The sequence below is a fragment of the Hyla sarda genome, chromosome 7, assembly GCF_029499605.1.
Source record: "Hyla sarda isolate aHylSar1 chromosome 7, aHylSar1.hap1, whole genome shotgun sequence".
NCBI classification, from domain to species: Eukaryota; Metazoa; Chordata; class Amphibia; order Anura; family Hylidae; genus Hyla; species Hyla sarda.
In genome coordinates this window covers 62,300,911-62,325,689 of record NC_079195.1, presented here as the reverse complement: position 1 = coordinate 62,325,689, position 24,779 = coordinate 62,300,911, and the positions used below count along the sequence as shown (strand labels likewise).

At 42.2% G+C, this 24,779-nt stretch overlaps 1 protein-coding gene across 3 annotated transcripts in view; it reads right to left on the bottom strand.

Annotated features, from left to right (window-relative positions):
- The window catches only part of KNDC1 (kinase non-catalytic C-lobe domain containing 1), a 141,568-nt gene that overhangs the window by 90,580 nt on the left and 26,209 nt on the right, over nt 1–24,779 (bottom strand). For all 3 annotated transcript variants that reach the window (XM_056529503.1, XM_056529504.1, XM_056529505.1), the window contains exons 2-7: nt 24,023–24,221; nt 20,720–20,778; nt 16,396–16,542; nt 7,154–7,268; nt 6,125–6,993; nt 139–253 (exon numbers count right to left, since the gene is read on the bottom strand). In XM_056529503.1, coding sequence (XP_056385478.1) covers nt 139–253; nt 6,125–6,993; nt 7,154–7,268; nt 16,396–16,542; nt 20,720–20,778; nt 24,023–24,221 — 1,504 coding nt within the window. The remainder of the gene's footprint in view (nt 1–138; nt 254–6,124; nt 6,994–7,153; nt 7,269–16,395; nt 16,543–20,719; nt 20,779–24,022; nt 24,222–24,779) is intronic.

Sequence of the window (24,779 nt, the reverse complement as noted above, 5' to 3'; positions counted from 1 at the left end):
ACAGCACCATCGATCTGACCATTGATGAGGGTCACAGCTCAGTTCTTGTGAAAAATAATGCTAATAATGCCTCTATGGTGGAAATGAGTCAGATTACCAGACAAATGTTGGATTTTATGATACATTTTTAAAAATTACCTGGATAATCCACATACGTCTGTAGCGTACATAAACTCTCATAGCACAGCGCCCACAGCTCGTCTTCTTGTAAGGGCTTTCCGTAGTTTAGCAAAACTTCTTTCAATGAAACCCACTATAGAAAGCAAAAATGTTATTAAGAGTTATGGCCACTGAATAACCAATGCAAGGAAACACTGTGTATGGCTCAGTCATGCAGGACAGCAAGGAGAGGGCAAGCAACGCTGTGGCACTTAAACAGCTTGGCCCTGCCTCCAGGACACTTACACAACACATAAAAAGGAGTTTACAGTCTGGTATCATATTAAAGAGATATTCCAGGATTTTTTTTATTTGACTATGCTAATGGAGCTGTAAAGTTAGTGTAGTTCATAATATAGTGTCTGTACCTGTGTGTGATGGTTTTCTCACAATTCTTATGTGATTTTCACCCCAATATTTATTTTTAAACAGCATACAAAATGACTGTTGCCTGACTCACTAGTCAGCTGATGACATGGAGCCTGTCTGCTTCAATGGGTGGAGCAATCGCTTGGTGGGAGAGAGATCAATCTGCAACTAATGCAACAGCTGTAGGCACCCTGATTGAAAATCACAGGTCTTTTGAATGGACGCAGCTCATTTATGTTTCAATGGGTGAGGTGGTTGATGTGTGGGAGGGAGGAAAATGGAATTATGGGATTTGTAGGCAAAAAAAGAAAACTCAAACAGGAAATACCAGTTCACAAAAAGCTAGCCACAGTGTTATGGTAATCTCACAACATAGCCATTTAGCCCCAAGACAAGCGCAGATCCTTCCTAAGCATGTCCATTACTGCCTGCCAGGTATGTTCTAAAATCACCTTATGGTGGATAACCCCTTTAAAGCCCAGATGACTCTTAGCTTTGAGAAGATACCAGTTTTAATATTATGAGTGAAGTATACATCTGAAGTCAGGAGAATCTGAAGTAAACCAAGAGGTGGAAAAGGAAGGATGCAAGTGGGAAAGATCCCAGTCTGTTATGGTCATCTCTGCCCCTGTACAGCCTCCAGTTACCCCAGGGGGGGAGGGAGTCACAGGAACTTTTCTTTATGTTATCTCTCCTTATACCAGTCACAGTCTGTTACCACCATCTCATGCTCTGTGCAGCTTCCTGTAACTCAAGTGGGGAGGAGGAAAAATATAGGAAACATTTTTCAGGTCATTACCCTACTTATCCATCAAGGATAATATGTGCCCCTCACATTTAGGGAGGGTGGGCTTTTTATTTCTACTCAAGACTACAACCCGCTAAACATCTGATGATGCCTGTGCCTGTTCAGGATGTAGACTGTGATTTCTCAGATTTTTGGTCTCTTCAGTGCATATAGAAACAGACCTATATTTATAACTGGCATGTATGAACCCTACGCATCCTGGGCTTTTATTTTAAATACATTTTGCCCATCTATGGTAAGACTTTTAGCCACAAGCATGAATTTTAATGCCTGTGTCCACATGCACTACTTTTTAGCCATTTTCTTACAAGTGGCTTTGCTGCCCACCAATGCCCAAAATTATGGGACCGCAGCAAACTTTATTTGGACTTTGATCTTCTGCCAATGCCCACAAACAAATGTAAAGAAAAAAAATATATATTCCCCTTTTTGTTTTCTTTTCTGAAGGGACTTGGGGAGATTTACCAAATCCTGCCTTTAGCAACCAATCAGAAGAAAAAAGAACTTTTAAAAATAAAAGAATCAATCTGACTGATTGCTATGTGCTTCTGTTCTACCTCTCAGGTAAGAGGCAGAGCTGGCATGACGTAACAGGACAATGGCATTGTGGCCCAGGGCCGCACTTCTCTGACACCATTGGATGAAATAATAAAATTTTTTTTTTTTTTTTTGTAAGAGTGGTGGAGCCCTGGGCCCAAACACTTTTCTCATGTTAAGTAATGCCAGCTCTGCCTTTTATTGACAAAAAGTGCTTGCCTACCGACTACGGCCTGTGTGTTGCCAGTGCATAAATCAGTGTTTCCCAACCAGGGTGCCTCCAGCTGTTGCAAAACTACAACTTTTGCAACAGCTGGAGGCACCCTGGTTGGGAAACACTGGCATAAGTCATCAGTGAGCCTGTCTGACTCACCGCGCATGCATCACAATAGCTAGAGGTAGACAACTTGCTCCCTGCCTCTTGTGCCAGATCTGCACACGCCACCACATTAGCACCAGCGGTGCACACGTAAGGAATCCAAAACAGGGCCGTTGTCAACAGGTGACCCTCTTTAAAAGGGGAACTTTGCCCCTATCCAAAAGATGAATGGGACAGTAAAAGAAACTTTTGCAAACATTCTACCCCGCTAGTGAATCTACCCTAAAATCAGTCATACAAAAGGAGATGAGCAATAATATATAGGGAAAATTTCACTAACAAAATGGCTTGTGTATCAAGAGCCCAAATGCTGAAAATCAGTCATGGCCGTAAATGTTGGCACCCCTGAAATTTTTCTAGAAAATGAAGTATTTCTCATAGAAAAGGATATCAGTAACACAAGTTTTGTTGTACACATTATTCCCTTTGTGTGTATTGCAACTAGGGATCGACCGATATAGATTTTTTAGGGCCTATACCGATAATCTGTGACCTTTCAGGCCGATAGCCGATAACTTATACTGATATTCCCGTATAAGTTATCAGCTATTTCAGTCGCTTCCTATAACCATCAATAAGCTTCTTACACCTCTCATCCGGCTGCCACCTCAGAACTCTCCAGCGCTTTGTTGCTATACATTTCTGGGTGCTTTTTGATGTATGTTTGGGGTCCTTGTCCAGCTGGAAGACCCAAGATCTCAGACGCAAACCCAGCTTTCTGACACTTGGCTGTACAGTGCGACCCAAAATCTGTTGGTAATCCTCAGATTTCATGATGCCTTGCACACATTAAAGGCCCCCAGTGCCAGAGGCAGCAAAACAACCCCCAAAACATCATTGAACCTCCACCATATTTCACTGTAGGTACGGTGTTCTTTTCTTTGTATGTCTCATTCCGTTTTCGGTAAACAGTAGAATGATTTGCTTTACCAAAAAGCTCTATCTTGGTTTCATCTGTCCACAAGACGTTTTTCGAGAAGGATTTTGGCAAAATTTTGTCTTGCTTTTCTAAGTCTCTGTGTCAGCAGTGGGGTCCTCCTGGGTCTCCTGCCAAATCGTTTCATTTCATTTAAATGTCGATGGATAGTTCGCGCTGACACTGATGCTCCCTGAGCCTGCAGGACAGCTTGAATATCTTTGGAACTTGTTTGGGGCTGCTTATTTATCATCCGGACTATCCTGCATTGACACCTTTCATCAATTTTTTTTTTCTGTCCACGCCCAGGGAGATTAGCTACAGTGCCATGGGTTGCAAACTTCTTGATAATGTTACGCACTGTGGACAAAGGCAAATCTAGATCTCTGGAGATGGACTTGTAACCTTGAGATTGTTGATATTTTTCCAAAATTTTGGTTCTCAAGTCCTCAGACAGTTCTCTTCTTTTTAGCTGCTTTCAATTGTGATTTTATATTGCCCACATCTTTTAGTTGACCCAGGGGAGTTTAAAGGAGCATCAAATGCTTGAAACAATGTTATTTTTCCACAATTCTGAAAGGGTGCCAATAATTTTTGGAGTTTGGTGTGACATTTTCTTTTTTTCCTCCCTTTTTTGGTTTAGTTCCAATACACACAAAGGGAATAAACATGTGTATAGCAAAACATGTGTTACTGCAATCCTTTTCTGTGAGAAATACTTCATTTTCTAGAAAAATGCCAACATTTACGGCCATGACTGTAGCTTAAACAATGCTCCACACAGTACTAGGGACAGTAGTGTATGCTGTAAATTGTTCCTGCTGTGTAATGCCATCTGTTACAGACTCTTATTTATGCCGATAATGTACAGGCCTTGCTATTGTCCACAAAAAAAAAAAATAATAATAATAAAGTTCAGGGCGATATCGCTGGATCTTCTTATATACATCTGCCCTTACTGTTCATCTTGTACCACATTTAGCAGAACAAACATCATAACAAGGGTTCTTAGAAAGATTGTTCCATGAGTAAATATTCATTTACTGTTAGATAAAAAAAATACTCCCCGTGTCTAAACGGATATGTGCTATCACATCATATATTACTATCACATAATTGTTATGGTGCCCCTGCCATTCTTTTAGTCCCCGCTGAACATTCACAGATGCTCAGTAGTTCAGTCCCATTCCCCAGATCCTCATGTACATAGTGGTAGAGTGATTCCCATTATTGTACACACCAGCCAATAGGAATAAGTGCTGCAGAATCAGCACTGGACACATTGGGGGAGATTTATCAAAACATGTCCAAAGGAAAAGTTGCTGAGTTGCCCATAGCAACCAATCAGAGTCTTTCAATTTGAAATTGCCTCTAAAAAATGAAAGAAGCGATCTGATTGGTTGTTATGGGCAACTCAACCCATTAGGTGGATGTTCTGAGGCAAAATCTAGAGAACAGGGGGCAGCGTGACAAGTATATTACTGAAGCATTTAGTTACAGAAACTTTAATGTGTTCTATTTTGCTCGATGCAACATGGAGAATTACTGTTAAAGGGGTATTTGGTCCATAGACATCTTATCCTCTACCCAAAGAATAGGAGATAAGATGTCTGATCGCAGGTGGTCCGCCGCTGGGACCCCCCCGCGATATCCATGCAGAAATCACAATCTTTGCCAGGCTGCTGCTCCAGTCTTGGAAACCTCTGTGTTTCCGGGACTGGAGACGTGACATCGCACCACGCCTCCTCCATTAATATCTATGGGAGGGGCCAGAAGAAGCACACTCTATCGTGCGAAAGGTCAGCATCGCCTCTGAGCGCTCCCCGTGATGAGTCTCCAGTAACCTGCTGCTCGTGACCCGGACTCCGGTACAACCTGACGTTCCCTGCGGTGAGTGCACACTTCTCTTTTGTTGTTGTGAATTCTATGATGCCTCACTCTGGTGTATGCACCCCGCAGGTGTCAGCGTGATTTGTCTGAGGGGCACTGCATTAACCTCCACCAACCCATCAGGTGTGCACTTACACCACTGAGTATTACATTGAATTGAATTACACCGCCAGGGAGTGCACGCTCCACTTCCGATATCTTACATCTATGTAATACTTATTTTTTTTTTTTTTTATATTTGCAGCCCGGGCACAGGAATACAGAGTACAGTACAGCGCAGCGGCTGATAATTCATTGGGGGAGGGGGAGAAGGAGCACTCACTGGTCACATATGATTGGGGGGGAGGGGATACTGTTAAATACTGTGGAACCGCCATAACTTACAAAAATACCGCAATACACATTTTTGGTCATACCGCCCAGCACTATTTGCCGTTGCATATTTTCCTACCCATTGAAGTCAATGGGTAGCAAAATCAGCTGCGTATTTTGCTACCCACTGACTTCAATGGGTAGGAAAATCCGCAGCAGCAAATAGGCGAAAAATATGTCTCGTGTGATCCTACCCTAAGTGTGCATACACACCCACAGTATCCTGTGCATATTTAATGCATATTTTATTCTGCAGAGTTTAATGTAAACTAAATGACTGAACACAACTTCAAATCCTGGGCATCAAATATGAATAGTATACTGTAAGTGTGAATAGACCCTTTACAAGCATAAACTTTAGACCCAATTAAAGACTGTCAAATGCACTCTAAGGCAGTTAGAAAAGCATTATTTCATTCTTCAAAAAACAGTGCCACACTTGTCCACAGGTTAAGTGTTGTACTGCAGCTCAACGCTATTGAAGTATATGTGGCTGAGACGCAGTACCAAATACAACCTGTAGATGGGTGTGGCACTGTTTTTGGAAACAAGATCGAATGTTTTTCTAATCCTGGACAACCTTTTTAAGGTTACAAGAAAATTTTAGCATGAGACACACTTAGCAAAGATTTCATCTAGGCTTCACATTTTCCTGCCAAATTTTTATCTGCTCAGCAAAAACTTTTTTTTTTACCCGCTGATCCTCATTTACAGCACTTGACTCATGTCTGTCACTGAAGTCAGGATCTAGATCAGGGCTGTTCACGTGTCTTGACATAGATAAAACATCCTCTTGATAAACTGACATGGATGCAAATGTCTCATGCGCTTTACTGTGTTGTTTTATATTTAACCGGATTGCCTCCAGAACAGGATCTTCAGACGGTGTAAATTTTTTGGAAATTGCGTTTCTCTCTGTTCCGAGAAAATGCTGGTTTTCTTGTTCAAGAGCCGTAACTAGATTTTCATAGGACACTTGAGAATGGCACTTAGACTGTCCAAGAGGGGATAAACAGTCTGTGTGGTTTGGCACAAGGAGAGTTGACTGGGTTATAAGTCCAATTCCTGAATCTTGGTCTTCGTTGCATTCATTTGGGGATAGACAGCTCGGTATAGATGGCCAACTTTTTAAGGTTACCATTCCAACACCTGGTGGAGACTGCGAAAGAGACCGTTTTTCAACATTATTAACCAAAGTGGAGTGCTTATTTCTTCTATGTCTTTTTAAAGAGAGTTTTGCCATTTCATCTTCGACTTTTACCCTTTCAAAGCCCTCAAACTTTTCCGGAGAAGACGACTTGCTCCTCTCCCGTTTATTTTTCTTGAGATGATGACCAAATGAGATCGGAGAAGAACAAGGCCTCTCCAGTTTGAAGTCTGTTTCCTGCCATCGGTTCTGGTGCTCTTCTTCTTGCACAGAGTCCGAGCTGTGGCAGAAGCCGGTAAGACTAACAGAACAGTTTTCTGGTATGGTTGAGATACGGTTAGGAACTTTCTCGACTGGGGCAACTTTGATACAATTTTCCTTTACGTTCATGCCCTTCCAGAGACTTTCCCAGCCATCTACACCAAAACACATAAAATATATTGTTTTAATTTCGACTGTAGTATTGGCCTGGACAAGAAGATCATTGATTTCTGTACAAGACTTGGTTCTTTACATCATTACATAGATTTTATTTCAGGAAGTATTGATTAACATACAACAGTAGGGAAGATTTACCTTGGAAAGCAGTGACTGATTCTATTGAGAGTACTCTTCTGCCGATGGAGGAAAGGCTTCGGCAAACGGATGAGGAGGAACAATTAATCTTTTCTTCACAAAGGGATATAATACTCTGTGTGCAGAGAAGATTTATTTCTTACAAGACATAAAATCATTTTGCATGCTTTATGCGCAATCTACAGATCAATATATTTTTCCACAGAACACAACCCAGACAAAAAATATTATAAATAATATAAATATCAAAAAGTAAATTCTTAAAAAATAAAAATAAAATAAATTAAATGATACTTTAGCCTTAGGATTACAGGAAGCAAGCACCAGAGTGAAGGGAAGCAAGCATGCCTTCATAGTAATGATGATTCGGTTTAAGAGGGCTTGCTAAGGGCCGGACTCCCATTGTTCTAATATAAAAGGGGTACTCCGGAGGGGGAAAATGTTTTCAAATTAACTGGTGCCAGAAAGTTATAAAGATTAGTAAACTGATGCTCAATCTTTAGGGACTGGGTCTGGCTCCCAGCACCCACACCGATCAACTATACAAGTGCCACGGCCTCTTCAATATTTACCATCGCTCTTAACTGAATCCTCATACTTTCAGCAATGGCAGTGCAGTACCGTGTGCTGCCACTACAAAAAATCTGACAAAGCAGATAAGAGCAGCAGTAAAAACTAAAGAGGCTGTGGCCCCTTCAAAATTTTTCCTCGGCAGGATTACTAAGAGTCTGACTCTCATTGATCTAATATTAAAGGGGTATCCCGGAGGGGGAAAAAAAAAAAATCAAACTAACTGGTGGCAGAAAGTTAAACAGATTTGTAAATTACTTCTACTAAAAAAATCTTAATCCTTCCAGTATCAGCTGTTGTATGCTCCAGAGGAAGTTGTGTAGACCACAGTGCTCTCTCTCTGGTGACACCTCTGTCAGTGTCAGGATCTGTCCAGAGCAGGAGAGGTTTGCTATGGGGATTGGTCCTAATCTGGACAGTTCCTGACACGGACAGAGGTGTCAGCAGAGAGAGAGCACTGTGGTCAGACAGAAAATAACTACACAACTTCCTCTGGATCATACAGCAACTGATAAGTACTGGAAGGATTAACATTTTTTTAAATGGAAGTAATTTACAAATCTGTTTAACATTTTGGCACCAGTTGATTTTAATAAAAAAAATTTCACTGGAGAACCCCTTTAATTTTAGAAGGTATAGACAGTTTCACAAGAGGCCATCAAGATCAGATTGGCGGGGGTCTGAACTCTAGAAATGCTATTGATCAAACGATTAAAGTTGCTGCGGCTGAGCCTGGGACTGCAGTACATGTAGCTCATTCTCGATCACTTGAATGGGAATTATGTGTGGCAAAATGCAGTGCCAGGCACAGAGGATGCTGGGAGTCAGACCATTTCCAATCTGATATTATTGGCTTATCCTAAGTAGGCATCTGTTTTAAAGTCCAAGAAACCCCTTTATTAATAATGTTCCAGTTAACAGAAGGAATGGTTTTAATATAGAGCATAGTAGGTGTGAGTTTCAAACACCTTGAGTTTCCCCAGATCTATGTATGAATGTATGAGACAGTCCAAGCTGCCCTGTAAATAAGCACCAGTGTCCTAAATTGGCGCTTGCTTACAGAGCCTATAAGATGGTATCAGCCATACATCCCTAATATACAAGGGGGGTCGGTGGGCCTATTACACAGGGCGACCTGTTGACCTGTTCAGCCAATAATGGCTCTGTGTAATAAGGCGCTTTGAACAGAAATAAATATTTATATATACACATTACAGTGGTCCCTCAAGTTACAATATTAAGTGGTTCTGGGACGACCATTGTAAGTTGAAACCATTGTATGTTGAGACCAGAACTCTATGGAAACCTGATAATTGGTTCTAAAGATCCAAAATAGGGACTTCCGGTTCCGGCGCGTCTGATGTAGCAGGCGCCTGAGGCGAGCTCCCGCTACCCCCGCCAGTTATCGGCTACATACCGGCCCCACGCCAGGCAAATCTAACGGAGGGGGCACCTGAATGTCCACAGGAGACGCGACGATGGATCGCTTCGTGCAGCGCAGCGGCCGGCCTCCACAGCAGCCATCTACACCGGCTGCTCCGGACCAACAGCGCGCCACATCTAAAATGGCGGCCGCGCGCGCCAACCAGGAAGGCAGGGAGGAGGACGGAGAACCCAGCACCGCAGTAATAGAGATGCAGGGACGCAGTAAGAGGAGCCCAGGAGAAACGGAGGTTCCCCGAAATACAGCCGCTCCTCAACCTGCGCCACATACAGTGTCGGGAGAAGCTGCTATGGAGGTAGGCACGCAGGAGCCCCTGCCTTCCCCTTCTCCCCCCACAAGAACAGCTTCACCATGCATGCCCCATATCTTGGATGACCACCCCACTCAGATTATCCCACCTACCCACCAGGCAGCACAGGATGGGCAGTTTAATATTAATTATGCCTTGCTGGCAACTGAAGTGGCTGCACGTATGGTACCTACTGTCCAACATATTGTGGAGGAGGTGTTGAAGACTGCACTGCAAAGCTTACATCTAGAAATAAGGGGCCATTCACACAGAATTCTAGAGGTGGAGCAAAGGGTATCCCACTTGGAAGATGGAGAGAATACCTCAGAAAGGCGCTTAAACACTATCGAAGCTGAGCTGGTCAGAGTGTCTGAAAAGTTGGAAGACCTTGAAAATCGGTCCAGAAGAAACAATCTTAGGATTGTGGGGGTCCTGGAATCTATCTTGCCACAAGATCTACAGAAGTTTTGTGAACAGGACTTACCTAAAGCATTAACACTATCCCATCCATGCAGGGTGGAACGGGCTCACAGGATAGGGCCACCACCTCCTTCTGCAAAAGGTAACAGGGCGACACCAGCAAACCGCCCTAGACAAGTAATATTACGATTCTTGGACTTCAATGACAAGGTCGAAGTTTTGCAAGCTTACCGGCGCTTACAGCAACCGCTAATAATACAGGGAATGCGCCTCCTAATCTTTGAGGACTTTTCCGTGGAAGTGGCGAAACGCAGAAGGGCGTTCAGCGCCATCTGCACATCCCTATTCAAAGCGAACTGCAGATTTCAACTCCAGTACCCGGCCACTTTACGGGTGTTCCATGCAGATGGTTCCATGTCTCTATATAAAACACCTGAGGAGGCGTCTACAGCGCTGGAAACGATTTTGCATCCGACTACTCACCATCCTAGGAGTCAACGATCACCACGCCGGCGAAGATCAAGATCTCCCCGAGTGAACAGACGATCCAGATCGGTAAACAGAAACGCAGGCACGATCTCACCACCACCGAGGGATTACCGCAGGCGAGACAGATCACCCAGACAAGCAACGGGAGGGAGACGCCAATCATCGCCGGACTGAACAGCCACAGTGGGTCCAAATTGACTGTACAGCCGACAAGGTGACGGACGTCTGGGACGTGATCGGGCCTGGAGGCCACAGACAGGTTCACTTTTCTTGTTAACTGTTACCAGTTTTGATTGCAGCTCCCTCACCTACTGCTACTTCTCTTCCCGGATGGGGGTGTAGACAGATATGTCCTGTACTCCAGTACTGGGTAGTGAGCTAGGGCTATACATCTGAGACAGGATCTATGGGAGGGGTACACGGCCACCTGAAGGGCACTCTTACAGAATTCGAGTGAGGGTACTTTAAGGGTATTGTCCAGTGGGGGAGACGTAGCTGGGAATTTTGTTATGTGCTAGTCTCATAAGGGCCTTTACTTCACGAGGCTTGATCTCAGGGGGGAGGGGTTGACTCGCCTTGACACAATTGGGGTTTCAATGTATATTGGGTTACCTACTGTTATGTCAGACGAAAAAAGGAGGTCCTCTACCCTAGAGAGAGGCATCGTTTTTCCTCAGATGCCTCATGGGTCTCTTTTGTTTGGTTGTCAATGGTTTATTGTTTTGGTTTTATTTACCTTAACTATACAGGTGGGATTTCAACAGTCAGTCTCTTACTTAGCCCATGGACACCGAACATCACAGTTACAGCGTCAGGTTCATGCTTTTAGAAATGGCATCTCTTCCCAGTTGAATGTAACTACTGTATTAGAGCTAACTACCTTTTGCTTACACTCATGTATCATGCTCACTGGTAAAACACGACTAGGAATGCACCATGACTAGAATTATATCTTGGAATGTCAAAGGCCTACGCTCTCCACATAAACGGAGGCTTTTTCTTAGATACCTAAAACGCTTCAATCCTGACATTGTATTAATGCAGGAGACTCATTTGGCGACTGCTGATTTCGTAAGGATGCACCAACAATGGGTGGGACATGTCTTTGGCTCACCCGCAAACGAAGGGAAAGCCGGAGTCATCACCCTCATAAACAAATCGTTCACGTTTAAACTCCTTTCCCATACAACAGACAATGAAGGTAGAGTCTCTCATGTTATCTTGGAACATAACGGGGACACGTTTAGTATCTATAATGTATACGCACCTAATGGAGAAAACAAAAGGTTCTTTATTGATCTTACTGACAGAATCCAGTCTGACAGGACACCGGGAAAGTTACTGGGTGGAGACCTAAATACAGTACTGGACCCATTAGTGGACAGAAAAAGCCCGCATGCCCCTAATTCGACCATCCCCATTCGGTCTAGGGACTGTGTATTACCACTGTTCCTGGAGCAACTGGGAATGACAGATGCATGGAGACTACACCATCCCGAAGATAGGGAATTCACCCACTTCTCCAATGCGCACAACTCTTGGTCCAGGCTGGATTATATGCTGGTGACCGCGGAAATGAGTAATAGAGTAGAGGAAGTGCGCATCGGGGAATTGGCACTATCTGACCATACCCCCATAATATTGCACCTATACCCCTCATGCCCAAAGGGCTCAGATATTTTGTGGAAGTTCCCCACTTACTTGGCGAAAAATGACGCATTTGTGGAGAAACTGAGATCGTGGTGGCTAGAATTTACGGCACAAAATGCTGATCACCGCACAAATCCGACATTGTTCTGGGAAACTGGCAAGGCTGTAATGCGGGGTAGGCTGATTGCAGATATGGCCAATCTAAAACGTACCTCCCGGGTGAAATTTGCGGAGGCTAGTGCCCGATTGCAATCTGCATACGCCGTATTCCTCGGTTCCCCCACAGATGACCACAAGGAGAAATGGAAAGAGGCAAAGGCTCAATTTGAACTATGGCTTGACAGGAGGGAGAGGATGAAGAGGGCTCATTTTGAGGTAGATCTATTTCGCCACGGGAACAAGGCAGGTCGCCTAATGGCTAGGCTAGCGAGAGGTAAACGCCCCCTCACACGTATCACAGCCCTAAAAGACACCGCAGGAACGATGAACACAGACCCTCATGTCATAAATAAAATTCTGGCTACCTTCTACGCTGACCTATATCGTGCTGGCCCTGCGGATATGACGTTAGGGGAAACATTTTTACGAGGGGTGGATATTCCTCAGCTGACGGGTGAGCAGAAGGATATCCTTAATTCGCCTATAACGGAGGAGGAAGTCAGCTCTACCATTAGGAATCTACATAATTGTAAAGCCCCGGGGCCTGATGGGTACACAGGGGAATTTTACAAAGCACTTCTACCACAGCTAACCCCAGTGCTAGTTGACGTATATACGGTCTATATGACCACAGGATCTCTTTCCCCAGCTGCATCACTGGCATACATCAAACTACTGCACAAACAAGGCAAAGATACCACAGATCCTGCCTCATATAGACCCATCTCACTGATCAACCAAGACGTTAAAATCCTATCTAAAATCCTGGCAGATAGACTATCAAGGTTCATGCCGGCCTTAGTGGGCACCCATCAAGTGGGATTTATTAGGAACAGGTCTGCTACCATGAATCTTAGAACTGTTCTGGCGGTCCTGGACCGGTTGCAGCTCTGTCCCCAGCCAGGAGAAAGGCCAGCCCTGTTGACACTTGATGCCGAAAAGGCGTTCGATAATGTAAGGTGGGACTGGCTGGGGATGGTGCTGGATCGGATAGGTCTGCAGGGCACATTCCGCACATACCTAACAGGGTTGTATCGCAATCCGGTCGCTCAGATTTATACGCACGGAATTCTATCTGCACCCATAGCTCTATCCAAGGGTACCAGACAGGGGTGCCCACTTTCCCCGCTACTTTTTAATCTAGCACTGGAACCTCTAGCCAGATCTCTATTGTCCACGCAAATATATTCCGGAATAAAAGTAGGCAGAGAAGAAGTTAAACTAACTATGTTTGCAGATGATGTACTATTATTTATAGACTCCCCTGACCAATCGTTACATCGATTGCTTACCCATCTACAACTGTTTGGAAGTTTTTCAGGCTATAAAATTAACCTACATAAATCAGAACTGCTAGCTCTAGGAACATCCGCACCAAGGTGGGCCAACCGCATTGCAGGGTTAGGCATTAGACTGGCCTCCTCCTCGGTCACTTATTTAGGGATAAACATTGGTAAAACGCCTGCCACAATATATAATCTAAACTACCCGCCCTTGTTCGCTAGGATCCGTGCAGAGCTACAGCGCTGGAATAATATACCCCTCACATTTATGGGCAGGTGCCACTTGCTTAAAATGGTTAGCTTTTCCAGACTCCTTTATCCAATGCAAACCCTTCCCCTACTACTGAGACATGCTGACATACAGAATCTCAACTCGGCCTTCACCAAGTTCATTTGGGCTGGTAAAAGACCGAGAATAGCCTTGAAAAAACTAATGTTGGGTACACAAGAGGGAGGTCTAAATTTCCCTAATCTGAGGGGCTACAACCTGGCCTGCCTGTTTCGATTTGTAATTGACTGGATTCACGACTCCTCGTTCCACGCCACCACACAGTTGGAAAGGGAATTGGCGAACCCTTGGGATTTAACTACTATTATGCATACCTCCTATGCTAAGCTACCACCATTGCTAAAACACTCAGTCCTACTACGGGACACAGTGGTGACGTGGAAGGAGGTTCGAAAACTATTTCACCTCCCTTTTTTAGTTTCCAAACATCTCCCCCTCACCAAACACCCAGAAGGCCCACACATATTGACCTCTCAAACCCTGTCGCTATGGGCATCCAAAGGTCTAACAACAGTACGACACATGATTAACAGGGCTGATAAGAGATGGCACACACCTCATGAGATGGTCCTGAAATACTCACTTCCGGCTGCACATACCTACACACTCATACAACTACACTCTTTTCTGTCGTCCCGGCTGCGAAATGTATCTAGGGAAGCCATAGAACATGACTTTGACCGTCTGGTAGGTGACTGCCCTCGCAAGCTGACAATTTCTAATTTATATCCCTCTCTGAAAAGAGCTCTCATCAGATTAGATCCAGAGTCCATATTCTCTAACTGGTCGAAGTGGGTCCCAGGAGAAGATATTTCAGCGTGTGTCCTGAGGGGATGGCAGGTGATACGACGGCACATCATAAATGAAAGATGGCGCGAGACTTACTTCAAATTTGCTCATAGAGCATTGTATGGTTTCAACATACGTCCATCGCCTGACTTCCCTGACAGGATCACAGAGTGTCCAAAGTGCTCCAGTCCCCTTACAGATATGTGGCATGGGGTATGGTCATGTTCACAGGTTGTGGAATTTTGGCACAAGGTAATACGCTTTGTTAAAGATCTTTGGGGCATTACCCTACCCTTCACACCGAGAACCCTACTGTTCCACCAAAATAGACCCCCGGAACGGGATGCCCAAAGGGAAGGGAAAACACCTCCATTGGTCCATATAACTTTACTTGTGGCACTGAGATGTCTTTTCTCTAACTGGCTACGGCCAGAAACACCAACCGAGGCCATGCTTATTTCCCAGCTAAAACTGCTGTGTGGGATAGACAGGTTGGACACTGAACGCCACAGAGACACGCATACTGGCAAGTTCTTTGATAAATGGAGGGTATTTATCCTTTCCCACTATACAATGTCAGAAATAGTAGATATAGTCACTCCATTTGGTTCCACTGAATGGTACAGTATAGAATCGTTGAGTGGCACGCTAGGAGGCCTACGTTTACCCACCTAATGTCAGAAATGAGACTATTATCACAAGTCATGGTGCATTCTGAATGCTTACGACTCAGGAAAGATTTGACCACATTAAGAGATGTCGCAAGGGGCTAGTTGCCTCCCGAGAGAGAAGAGAATCGACAGTGATACTTCCTATACGCTGAACTGACCTACCTGTAAAAAATTGCACATAACGTGTAAACTGCTTTGTTGTAGATTCTTTTATTCTATTTTGCTTTTCTGTATTTTGTATTTTCTTACAAAATTGAATAAAATATGTTTGAAAAAAAAAAAAAAAAAAAAAAAAAAAAAAGATCCAAAATATCATCCAAAAATAGGAAAAAGTGAGAATTAAAGAAAAATAAGTAGATAACTAATATAGATAAAGCAAGTCCTTACATATAAAAGTAAGAAAGATCTGCTGGGAGCTGTAAATCACTGTCTATGTCAGTGTTTTCAAAGCAGAGAGCCTCCAGCTGTTGCAAAACTACAACTCCAGCATGCCCGGACAGCCAAAGGCTGTCCGGGCATGCTGGGAGTTGTAGTTTTGCAACAACTGGGGGCACCCTGCTTGGGAAACACTGGTCTATGTAGAGGACAGGAGCTTCTTCAGGGTTCTGTACAGTACACGCAATGTCCAAAAAAAGTAACATGGAGTCGCCCTTAGCTGGTGTCCAAAGGAGCAGGTAACCCTGGTACAGGTAAAGTGTACAGAACATGTAATACCTCTCAGTCAGTGCATACGCTTCAGTAATACAGGTGTTTTACCAGTAAATTGCCCATTCTGATTGGTCATTTCTTCCAGCCATTGACAAGTTGCACAGATCTGGACTGTCTGTACATTGTATGTTGAGTTTGGTTTCAACTTGCAATGGTCCAGAAAAGACCAATGTATGCTGAAACTATTGTATGTTGAGGCCAATGTATGTTGTAAGTATCTATATAAATAAAATCTACTTCTAATGTGCAGATGACAGGTTGCCTGCTTTTGTTAACCTTTTGTTAAACGCTCTGACAAAAATGCATCAGACAAAAAGTAGGGGACAGATAAAGGAAAAAATAGGTTACACAGGGTTAGAGACACATACATCTGTATAGGAGCTGTAGAAGGACATTTTTTTTTGACTACTCCCACTGCTATCAAGAACGTAACCTTCCATAGCAGCAGAGGATTTGTCTGGTCACATGTGCACCATCCTACCTCAATGTCTGGTCTGTCAGCCGGGTTTTCCTGTTGCATAGAATCCAGCAAGGAATTTAAATCTTGGCAAAATTCAGTCTCAGAATCTGGATCAACCACAAATTCTATCGCTGCTTTCAGTGTCGCACCTAGAGAATATATATGTCCCTGCACAAGAAAGTATATATGAACGAAGGGAACAAAGTCAAATGGATAGATTTTCAGGTAAATACTGAAAAAAAGGTTGTCATGATTAAAACTGTTGTCTAGTTTAGAAAAACCATTTTAACTCTATTAGAAAATTCTGGGTTAGGCCCCTTTTACACTGCCGGTATGCTCCGGCAAATTCGGGCATCACACTCCCTCTTTTTATATATTTTTTGCATTTTGCTGGCTGTAATTTTGCCGGCAAATAAAGGGTCCCTCGGGACCCCATTGTATTCAATACCAGCAGTTATTTTTGGAGAGAAAAACCGGAGAAAAAAATGGCGCAAGCACTATTTTTTCTTCAGCTTTTCTCGATCCTAAAATAACGTGCTTCACACTGCCGGAGACAGTCGGCAGTGTGAACGTAGCCTTAAAAGGGGTACTCCGGTGAAAAAAAAATATACATTTAAATCAACTGTTGCCAGAAAATTAAACAGATTTGTAAATTACCGTACTTCTATTTAAAAGATCTTAACCCTCCTTCCAGTACTTATCAGCTGCAGTATACTAATTTTGAATTTCAAAAACTGACTCCTCTGTTCATGTCAGGAACTTGCCAGAGCAAATCCCCATAGCAAACCTATCCTGCTCTGGACAGTTCCTGACATGGACAGAGGTGTCAGCAGAGAGTACTTTGGTCAGACAGAAAAGGGAAAAAAAAAATTTTTTATACAGCAGCTAATAAGTACTGTAAGAATTAAGATTTTTAAATAGAAGTAATTTACAAATCTGTTTAACTTTCTGGGACCAGTTGATTTAAAAAAAAAAAAAATAGTTTTCCACCAGAGTACCCTTTAAAGGGGTACTCCGGTGAAAACCTTTTTTCTTTTAAATCAACTGGTGGCAGAAAGTTAAACATATTTGTAAATTACTTCTATTAAAAAAATCTTAATCCTTCCTGTACTTATTAGCTGCTGAATACTACAGAGGAAATTCTTTTCTTTTTGGAATGCTCTCTGATGACATCACGAGCACAGTTCTCTCTGCTGACATTATTATAATAATAATGCTTTATTTATTGTTGTCCTTAGTGGGATTTGAACCCAAGTCAGCAGTGCTAACCACTGAGCCACCATGCTGGCCTTAGCATACATCTCTTATGCATGGTTGCTAAAATGGACAGAGATGTCAGCAGAGAGCACTGTGCTCGTGATGTCATCAGTGTTCCAAAAAGAAAGGAATTTCCTCTGTAGCATTCAGCAGCTAATAAGTACTGGAAGGATTAAGATGTTTTAATAGAAGTAATTTACAAATATGTTTAACTTTCTGCCACCAGTTGATTTAAAAGAAAAAAAGGTTTTCACCGGAGTACCCCTTTAAAGGATTGGGGGCCCCCTATTTAGGATCATCATCTCTTCATAAGAATAGAGAGCAGATCGAAACGAGTTTCTCACTGTGAACAACCTGTTCTGTCCAGTACTGCAAAAGAATCTAATGCCTCATTTCACCACTAGTAGTGCTGCAGGGAATACTCCCCTCCAGGTTTACCCCAGATCTAGCCAATTGTTGGGATCCAGGAGGAGATTTTCTCTAGATCATATTATTGTCAAAGGACCCTTCTAAAGGCCCTATCACAGGGGCCGATGGGGGAGTCTTGTTTACTGAACCTCCACAGATTAGCGAATGCTGTATCATTCCCATGACCTGTGAACTTCATCACTGTTTGCTGTACATACCTTGTTTCCAAAGGGTGACTTATGGCCAATAATGATTAATGATATTTGCAACAAATGATATTTGCAACAAAAATTATTCAATCAGCCGACAAATGAGCACTTGTTTGTTCGTCAAATGATCCTGGCCCTATCACAAAGGCAAATTATCAGATCAAACAAATGCTCATTTGCCTGATCATCATCCCAATTAAAGGAGATATCCAGCAAAAATGAACTTACCCCCTATCCACAGGGTAAGGCATAAATAGCTGATCAAGGGGGGGGGTCCGAGTGCTGGGACCCCCCTGTGTTCACCGGGATGGGACCTAGCGTTCAGTGTGGAGCACGTCGTGCTGCACATGGAATGTGCTCCTTACATTTCTATGGGAGTGCAGAAAAAAACCTGAATACAGCACTTGGGAATCATCGGCGCTCGCAAAGAAATGAATTGAGGGTGTGCCGTCTACCAGGAGACGACATGCACTCCTCACTGGGAGAGCCAGGGTCCCCGTCCCAGTGATCGCGTGGGGGGATGGGGGGTCCAAGCGCTCGGACCCCCAGCGATCAGCTACTTATCCCCTATTCTGTGGATAGGGGTTAAGTTTAGTTTTACTGGAGTTCTCCTTTAATAGGTAGGGATTGTCAAAAGGGGAGAACCTATTGAAGAAAAAAGTTTTTTTTATTTTGTAGAAACAGCACCACTTGTGTCCTTGGTCAGAGTCTGGTGTTGCAGCCATTTAGAGATTTAATTACTTAATACACAGTTTATTCTTGCACTGCTTTACCCACAACTCCTTATGTTCCATCTGTAGAAGTAACATTTAGCCACTTCCATTAAAATAACATACAAAAGTAAATAGATACTACTGCCTAGATATCTTTAATGCTATGCAAACCACAGCCAGTCAGACTCCTATGTAACTGACAGCTATGTTTTCAGCTGAAACACCAAGCCGTGACACCGGGTGAAGTGTCTGGGAGGCAGTCTTTCTGGCTTGGCCCGATCCAGCTTGATAGGTTTTTTCCTATATGTGTATAACAGTGACCTATCAAGCAAGCAGAGCTGGGTGGAAATAAGCCAGTAAGACCGCCTCCCAGACACTTCACGGTGTGTCATAGCTGTTTTTTTAACTATGAAACGCTGCCGCCTTTCAGAGAAAGCAGAGTAGGGCTATGTTACATAGTTACATAGTTAGTACGGTTGAAAAAAGACATACGTCCATCAAGTTCAACCAGGGAATTGAAGGGTAGGGGTGTGGCGCGATATTGGGGAAGGGATGGGATTTTATATTTCTTAATAAGCATTAATGTTATTTTGTTCCAGGAATGTATCTAACCCTGTTTTAAAGCTGTTAATTTTTCCTGCTGTGACCAGTTCCTGAGGTAGACTGTTCCATAAGTTCATAGTTCTCATGGTAAAGAAGGCGTGTCGCCCCTTGAGACTAAACTTTTTCTTCTCCAGACGGAGGGAGTGCCCCCTCGTCCTTTGGGGGGGTTTGACCTCGAACAGTTTTTCTCCATATTTTTTGTATGGGCCATTAATATACTTATATACGTTTATCATATCCCCCCTTAAGCGTCTCTTCTCAAGACTAAACAATTGTAACTCCTTTAATCGCTCCTCATAGCTAAGATGTTCCATGCCCCATATTAGTTTAGTCGCACGTCTCTGCACCCTTTCCAGCTCCAGTGTCCCTTTTATGGACAGGTGCCCAAAACTGAACAGCATATTCCAGGTGAGGCCGTACCAATGCTTTATAAGCATTGGCAGAATTTCCGGAGGCCCCACAAACATTGAACCTGTTCAATGTTTCCGTGGATTCAGTTCGGAAATGCATAGATGGTGCATTTCCGAACGGTTTTAGTGCCGCTAAATCAAGTAAATGTACGTAATGTCTGGCCAACCTATGTTTTCATATGTTATCAAGGAAAAAAACTTAGATAGATAGAGATATATATATATATATATATATATATATATATATATATATATATATATATATATATATATACACATACATACATACACACATATATATATATATATATATATATATATATATATATATATATATATATATATATCTATCTATATCTATCTCAACTGGCTCCAGAAAGTTAAACAGATTTGTAAATTGCTTCTATCAAAAAATCTTAATCCATTCAGTGCTTATAAGCTGCTGAAGTTGAGTTGTTCTTTTCGTGATCTCTGATGACACCTGTTTCGGGAACTGTACAGAGTAGAAGCAAATCCCATAGCAAACCTATTCTGCTCTTTGCAGTTCCCGAGACAGACAGATGTAAGCAGAGAGCACTGTTGTCAGACAGAAAAGAACAACTCAACTTCAGCAGCTGATAATTATTAGAAGGATTAAGATTTTTTAATAGAAGTCATTTACAAATCTCTTTAACTTTCTGGAGCCAGTTAATATATAACAAGTTTTTCCTGGAATACCCCTTTAAATACTCCCCTGTGCACGTACCTCTATAGTGTTACCAGTCAGATCAAACTCTGGAGGTACAAAGGCCCCTTCAGGATCATCTAAAAGATAAAATGTTAGCCCAGTATTCATAAAATGCTTTACTGAATTCTTTGTAGTCAATATAACCCTTACCAAACGTATTTTTCCCATCAGATCAAACAAAAATAGTGACATTGAAAATATGCTAAATAAACACATCACAATGAATATTTCATATATGAAAATTACACAAAAAAGTAAAAAGAAAATCAGCAGTGATGGTGTGTGCCCAGAATTCATGAAAATGTAATGTATAACGTATGGAGGGGCTGATAGAATTTTATGTACAGCAGAACAAAGAATTTCATTTAAATAAGATTTTGAATGAAGGGAAATATCTTTTACTATGTCACTGGTGGGGGAGTCCTTACACTCTGATCACCAGAAGCAAGAACAGAGAAGCCCTCCGATTCATTACCGAATCATTACAGCACTATTTTCCAAACAGTGCGTCTCCCGCAGTTGCAAAACTTCAACTCCTAGCATGCCCGGACAGCCTTCGGCTGTCCGGGCATGCTAGGAGTTGTAGTTTTGCAACAGCAGGAGACACGCCGTTTGAAAAAACACTGCATTTCTGCTCCGTTAAACTTAAAAGCACATTTCGGTCTCATAACTTCTTTTATGCAGATGTGATAAAAAAAAAAAAAAAAAAATTATAATATATATATATATATATATATATATATATATATATTAATTATATATATTATATATATATATATATATTATATATATATATATATATCCCCTTAAAGGGTACCTCTCATCAAATAAACTTTTGATATATTTTAGATTAATGAATGTTGAATAACTTTCCAATAGCATGTTAATGAAAAATATGCTTCTTTCTATTGTATTTTTCCCGATCAGTCCTGTCAGCAAGCATTTCTGACTCATGCTGGAGTCCTAAACACTCAGAGCTGCCAGCCTGCTTTGTTCACAGCCAAACAGGCTGTGAACAAAGCAGGCTGGCAGCTCTGAGTGTTCTCCTTTGTGAACAAAGCAGACTGGCAGCTCGTAGTGTTTAGGACTCCAGCATGAGTCTGAAATGCTTGCTGTCAGGACTGGTAGGGAGACCCCTAGTGGTCATTTCTTCAAAGTGGAAAATTAAATAGAAAGAAGCATATTTTTTAATAACATGCAATTGTAAAGTTATTCTGCATACATTAATCTATAATATATCAAAAGTTTTTTTTGATGAGAGGTACCCTTTAAGGACCAGTGTTTTTTCTGTTTTTACACTTTAATTTTTTTCCTCCTTACCTTTCACAACAAAATCATAACTCTTTCAATTTTGCACCTAAAAATCCATATGAGGGCTTATTTTTTGCACCACCAATTCTATTTTGTAATGACATCAGTCATTTTACCCAAAAATCTACGGCAAAATGGGGGAAAAAAAAAAAATCATTGTGTCACAAAATTGAAGAAAAAACATTATTTTGTAACTTTTGGGGGCTTCCGTTTCTACGTAGTACATTTTTTGGTAAAAATGACACTTTATCTTTATTCTGTAGGTCCATATGATTAAAATGATACCCTACTTCTATAGGTTTGATTTTGTTGTACTTCTGGAAAAAAAATCATAACTACATGCAGGAAAATGTATACGTTTAAAATTGTCATCTTCTGACCCCTATAACTTATTTTTTTGCACCATTTCCGGTACCATTTTTGAATTGACAGGACTTTTTGATCGCTTTTTATTCATTTTTTCATTATATAAAAACTGACCAAAAATACACAATTTTGGACTTTGGAATATTTTTGTGCGTACGCCATTGACCGTGTGATTTAATTAACGATATATTTTTTATAATTCGGACATTTCCACACACAGCGATACCACATATGTTTATTTTTATTTACACATTTTTTTTTTTATGGGAAAAGGAGGGTGATTCAAACTTTTATTATGATCTTTATTCATCTTTTTTTTTGTTCACTTTTTTCTGCAGTGTTATAGCTCCCATAGGGACCTATAAAACTGCACACACTGATCTTTTACACTGATCAATGGTTTCTCATGCACTGAGCAGTCATTCGGCGATCGGACAACAGGAGGCAGGTAAGGGAACCCTCCTGCTGTCCTACAGCTGTTCGGGATGCCGCGGTGAAATCGCGGCATCCCGAACAGCTGTAGGACAGCAGGAGGGTCCCCTTACCTGCCTCCTGTTGTCCGATCGCCGAATGACTGCTCAGTGCATGAGAAACCATTGATCAGTGTAAAAGAATATCTCGAACAGTTCCCTGAGCTAACCAGCATTGGTTTACTTTCACTTTAGATGCAGCGTTCAACTTTGAACGCGGCATCTAAAGAGTTAATAGCGTGTGGCTAATAGCACAACGGCCGGGCCCGACCCTCTATGATGTGGGGCCATGCCTTGGCCCCTGCTTTATAGTAAGAGAGAGGACTAAGGACGTACCGGTACTTCCTTGGTCCTTAAGGGGTTAATACTTTATTTATTTATTTTTATTCTGCTTTCCCTTTATCTAAAGTCAAAGTTTTTATTTCATTTTTTGTTCTGCTGTACAAAAAATTCTAATCATACTTTATACATTACTATCATGAATGCTAGGCACACAACAATGATGAGCAAGCAATGATGAGCAGGGGAGCAGAAGGAGTTGGAACAGAAGCTGTGTGGGACCAGGGTAGGGGAGTATTACATTTTTTTATCTTTACTGTGTCCCCAGGAGAATATAAAAAAACTAAATTGAGAATCTGGAATACCACTTTAATTTGGGAATGGTGATCCAAATCAAGATGACATAAAGGAGGTGGACACTTGGGTGAAAGTATTGTCCGCCATTTTCAGTTCTTATTTAAAAAGGTTCACAACACAGTAAAAGAAGTCATATAGTTACATAGTTAGTATGGTTGAAAAAAGACATACGTCCATCAATATGCACAAGTGACTAGCATAAGCAGTCACATGTCAAAGGAGATCAGAAAGTATAGACTGAGACAAGTAGGGAAGGGAGCAGTGGGGGGGGATCAGTAAGGGGAGTATGACTTATTTTCTATAAATTATTTTTATTATTATTATTATTTTACAGTACATTTAACCCTTAAAAAATGCCAAACGTTGGACAATCTCTTTCATATACTTTTCAAAAAGGCATTTCTCAGCTTCTCATGACCAGCACTTGCTGTATACAACCGTCTTGTATTGCTTTGACCAGAATCTCATAAGTGATGCACGGATGTCATTGAGAAAGCTGCTTGGGGACTTGGCACTAGCGGATGAAGGGAAGACTTACCACTAAGCTGCTCCATGAAGCAGACGTTGCCGCTGGTGTTAAATGCCAGTGTGTCTGGAGTAATGCACAGCGTCTGGAAGATGGCTGCATGAGAGATGTCCTTCATGGAATAGCAGCATTCCAGGCAGATTGCCCAAATATCCTGCTCCGTGAGACTGTTATCTCGTAGTGACAGAATATCTGCCAAGGACACGTTTTCCTGCCAAGACATTTCACAGCGTTTCAGTAATGGTACAAACATTCAGTGTTTTGCTGTTTCTTCATTTGTTACTTGTATATAATCGGCATGGAAAGTGAGCAACGCGCAAGAACAATGACCTGGGAACTAAGAAAATAAGTCGCTCTCTATTCTCCGCAAGGAGGCAATGGATAATGTAGATGTAGTAAAGTGCGGTTTTCTATACAGAATAAATGACTTTGGATGGAGTTCTACTCTAGGAGAATCTTTTTAGTGCTTCTTATGGGAAAACTTGATTCATATTGTTACGTTCCACACTAGGGCTGCATGATATATATTGCAATGCGATTTTTGCATATTGAGATATGCCGATATCTCCCCACCCCCCCCCCAGAAAAATTTACATATCACGAATGGTCTGGGGCTGGGCTGCTGCCAAAAACCAAATTGCAAGTCAATGATTCCCATCCAGGGTGCCGCCAGCTGTTGCAAAACTACAACTCCCAGCATGACCGGACAGCCGTTGGCTGTCCGGTCATGCTGGGAGTTGTAGTTTTGCAACAGCTGGAGACACCCTGG